This window comes from Antrostomus carolinensis, unplaced genomic scaffold (assembly GCF_000700745.2).
Source record: "Antrostomus carolinensis isolate BGI_N321 unplaced genomic scaffold, ASM70074v2 Scaffold52989, whole genome shotgun sequence".
NCBI lineage: Eukaryota > Metazoa > Chordata > Aves > Caprimulgiformes > Caprimulgidae > Antrostomus > Antrostomus carolinensis.
The window spans coordinates 1-4534 of NW_010340303.1; the positions used below are offsets into that span (position 1 = coordinate 1).

A 4534-nucleotide genomic window follows, 5' to 3' on the forward strand; every position below is an offset into this window, starting at 1 on the left:
TAGACCTCCTTCCCTATCTGGCCATGCGTTTTCATATGGCGCGTCAGCTTACTGCTCTGGGCACATGCATAGTTGCAGAGCTCGCATTTGTAAGGCCGCTCTCCAGTGTGGCTCCGACGGTGCACCGTCAAATTGCTGCAGTTCTTAAAGACCTTGCCACAGTACTCACATGTATCGCTCCTGCGCCCTTCCTTCGAACTGGGTCGCCCGGGGCCGGGACCACTGATGTGGGGGGTGCTGCCTCCGCTCGCCGTGCCGCTGCGCCCTGAGAGCCCCCCGTCCAGCATGTCCCCCGGCGGGGTGGAGAAACGCAGGCTCCCGTTCTCCGACGAGTGCTCGGAAGAGGTCGCGAAGGGGGATTGTCGGGAGTCTGTGAATCCAAGGAACGGATCCTTCATGAAGTGCCGCGATGCTGCATACCCTACCAGCCACTGGGAGTAAACATTTTCGGAAGGTATTATCGTTGCTGGTGGCAAGTCCAAATCTTTCTCTACCTTTATTCTTTTAGAGGAATTGTTTAAACTGGGGCTTGTGATAGGCGTTGGCTTGCGGGGGAACAAGTTTGGGAAGGGTTCACCTGGGCCAAAGTTTCTTCCGTTGACCGTCCCTTCCTCAGTGCGGTCCAACTCTCCTACCACAGAGTCTTCGTCACCTGGATCTCTCTGACAGAGGTCTCGAGGACACAAGTCTCGCTGGTCCGAAGACCTTTTCATGAAGCTACTCCTCTTCTGTTTTTCAGCTAGCATGTCATTATATTGCTGGATGGCACCTAGACTTACATTCTCAATGACTTTTCCCAGGACGAGGGATTTCTCGTCTGGCAGTGACTTGGAGCCATTTTCTCGGTTACGACTCAGCTCCGAGTCCATACTGAAGCTTGACTCTGGACGGCTCTCATTTTCAAGCTCCTCTTCCTCTTCTTCCTCCTCTTCCTCTTCTTCATTGTCATGACCCAGGGAAGGATCACTCTCATTCCTGAAATCTGCCTCACTGGATTTCAGTCCCTCCCCGGTGAGCTCACTTGTGCCCGGCTCAGGGGAACTAGTGGTGGACAGTCCATCATCTGACCTGCCCGTCATGGAACCAGCTTTATGCATATGCGTTTTCATGTGGCGTTTTAACTTGCTGGCCTGGGAGCAAGCGTGGTCACAGAGCTGACACTTGTAGGGCTTTTCTCCTGTGTGACTGCGCCGGTGCACAATAAGGTTACTCTGGAACTTGAATGTTTTCCCACAAAATTCACAGGACTTGCTCTTGGCCTGAGGCTGGGGAGGTGTAGTGCTGCTGGGGGGCATGGGGGGCAGTGGCGGGGTGCTCAAAAAAGGTGATTTAGGACTTGGCTGGAAAGGATTCAACAGGCGATGCATAGGGTTGGTGCGACTGGGCGAGACTGGCGGAGGGGTGGAACTGTTTCCTGCCAGCTCTCGAAGCCTTCTGGAGAAATCCATCGCTGGGGACTCAATTGCCATGGGGTTTAAACGCATAACTCTATCAAAGGCACTGGGATGCTGGGCAACTAACCCCATTTCTTCGGCACTAAGGCGATGTGGATCCAGATGATGACGAGGCGGTGGGCTGAACAGCGGAGGCGTGTTTGGAAGCCGACCCTCACCAAAGCCAGGGTGTTCACGCAAGATGGGTCCTGTCATCCGCAGAAGATTGAAAGGGTTGTTGTCTCCAAGGAAATTCATCAGCGGGGACTGTGCAACAGTCTCTGGTCCCAGAGGAGGAGGGATGGTGATGCGTGGAGTAAGGGAACTGTTTGAAGGGCTTGTTTCCAGGTAGATGCGGAATCCATGTGTGTTCTGGGCATGCTGAAGCAAGAACCAAGCGCTATTAAAAGGCTGCTTGCATGTTGTGCAAATATAGCTTGAAGGCTCATCTTTACCTATAAAAGAAAAACAGAAAGAACACTCAAAAAATAATACAGCGGAGAACGTTTAAATACAGTTGGCATGCACTTTATTTTGCTAACATATTTCCTCCTTGGCATTTCTGAAAGAAGGACTTAATTGCAATGTATTGAATGATATAAATTGCTGAACAGCACATTTACTCACCACACTTATTCACTTAACATGTATGACAAATATCACACATACGCATTTGTGCTATATACGTTTATATTCTCTAAGTTGCAAATAAAACCCTCCTTTATGACACATAAGGATCCAAATCTTTTCACGTGTTTATTCCACAAAAAGGAATTTGTTTCAAGGGATTTACGACTACAGACAAAAGCCAAGGAAAACGCAGTGTGGTATGTTTTACAAGGCACCTGCAAGGAGCTTCAGTGTCATTTTCACTCTTTCATTTTATATTTTTATATACTTCATGCAGCAGTCCCCCGAGATGTAGCTCAATTTAATTTATACATGCTTCAGTCATACTAGCACTTCCATTTTTAAAATACTATGTAGGTATTTAGCTGCACAAGTACTATTCAAGTCAACAGGAGGTTGGAAAACGTACCTTTGCATAAACCACTTTGACATTCTTTTTGCCAAAACACCAAGAAGCCACTCAAATGAAACATCCGGTAATCAAAGCTGACAGCACAGTTGCAATTAACAGTAACAAATGTCAGGCCATGCTTGAACTGGGTCCCAAGAATTTCTGAGCCTGAGCCTGCCCTCCAATGCAGAAATGCTCACCAGAGCCAAAAACATTGTTCTGTTTGCCTTTCTAGCCTCTTTGAAGGACTGCATAAAGGTGGAAAGCATTCCTTTAACCTTGATTCAGCTTTACATAAAGGACAGGTGTGGACAAGTCTGCACTACAGTCATAATTTCACTAGCTAGAAAATTCCAGTCCTGGGCACAATATAAACTATGTGCTATCTTCAAAAAACCCTTCCCCCCCCCCTCCCTTTTTTCAATGCCTCTGCAAGACTCTGATAAATTCATAAATATGTGTCAACTTGAAAATCATGAACCAGGATTTGGCTGTTATGGTTGGGGTTTTTTTTCAGTGAGAGGGAAGTTTCCTGCAAAACAACTACCCATTTTAGAAAAGCTAAAATTAATTTCTTGTTTGGTTTGTTTGTTTGTTTATGAAAACACATATTTTGGCTAGCGATGGCCCTGCTGGACCTAAAGGCAGTAAACTTCCTGAAAGTTACTCCAGGCTTCCTCCCTGACCCATATTTGCTTAACGACTCAGATGAAGCCAAATCCCAGCCCCTCTGCAGGAGCTCAGATCCAAAGCTGAACTACACAACCCCCTTCCAGGCAGGAGGGACTGCGATTCACAAAAGCCTGTTGCTTGAGCTTGAAAATGAAAGTGTTTATAAGGTGAACAGAACCGTATTATCAAAACTACCTCTGTGAAGAGGAATGACTCATAGAAGTAAAAAAAATTAAAAAAAAAAAAATTAAACTCGGGCACATCAGGCAAAGCAGAATTGTTGATTGCTGCTGACTGAATTCCCCTCTTCTGGCTGTTCCAGGAACGGCTGCTGCTAACAAAACCTACAAAACCTTATACAAGGAGGCTAGAAGATTATCTGTCTACCTATCAGCCTGTCAGTCTATCTAATCTTATTGCCCAATGAACATCCATAAAAGCATAAAGAAAAGAGCATCTATCAGATTGAGACCTATTTACAAAGGTAGGTGATAAATGTGGTGGATGTCCTCACACTCCTGTTGATTTAGTAGGGCTAGTGCTGTGGATAGCAGCTTCAGACCCGGATTTCGGAGAAGCCGGCTCTCCACAACCAAGACAAAATGTGCACAACAGCGTGGGTGTTTCTGCCTGGTTGGCACGGCCCCCTTGCCCCAGCCCTGTGCGCTGTGTCATACAGGACAGACCCAGTTGCTTTGATTAACCTCTGACAACCGCTATCAGAAAAAGCTACAAGTCTGGGAACTGTACTGGGCTTGGAAAAACTGCCCGTAACTGCTATTGACATTAATGAAAGCCACATACAAACACGGAAAGGAATTGATACATTATCCCTTAAAAATATACTCAGCACCAAGGCAGTTAGGGAGTTTTATGTCAGCTCTGCAGCCAAAGCAACAGTAAATGCTCCCATTATTACTTCAAATATTCAAATTTCTGTTTCTTACAGAAAGATGATGAAAATGTCTAGACCTTTAACTTTTCTTGCACAGCAACATGTGTAGTATAAAAAGTGACAGAAATCACTGAAGCAGACTAAAGTATATAACATACTCTGTCAAAAGCTTTTTTTAACAATATGTTTTACCTCAGCTCACCCTAGAATAGATTTTAATAAAGCCCTTTCTGAAGTGTGATCTAATAGCAAATGAAGTGCAGCATCTTGCAAGGTCATATATCTTCAAATTAAAGAGTGCTCTGCACCCTTCACCTTCATTTTATCCACTCTAATTAATCGATTTATTACCCACAGCTGTTCAATTCTTTCATTTTTAAAGTCACAGCATGCATTCTTTTTTGTTGTGGGGTTTTTTTATTTAAAAAAAATAAAGTGTGTGAGTGTGTGTGTGTGTGCATGTGTTCTTGCTTAGGTCAAGAGCTGACAGGAGGAAGAAAGCAGCTGTGTATT

General features: G+C 45.2%; 1 protein-coding gene across 1 annotated transcript; it reads right to left on the bottom strand.

Annotated features, from left to right (window-relative positions):
- Positions 1-5: 5 nt before the first annotated feature.
- On the bottom strand, positions 6-2536 carry LOC104517506 (BCL11 transcription factor B; the record flags this gene model as incomplete). The annotated part of the gene is made up of 2 exons (XM_010176101.2): positions 2473-2536; positions 6-1888 (listed from the first exon to the last, which is right to left on the bottom strand). Coding segments are annotated over exons 1-2 (1947 nt in total), but the record flags the coding sequence as incomplete, so codon positions are not given.
- Between the last annotated feature and the right edge of the window lie 1998 nt (positions 2537-4534).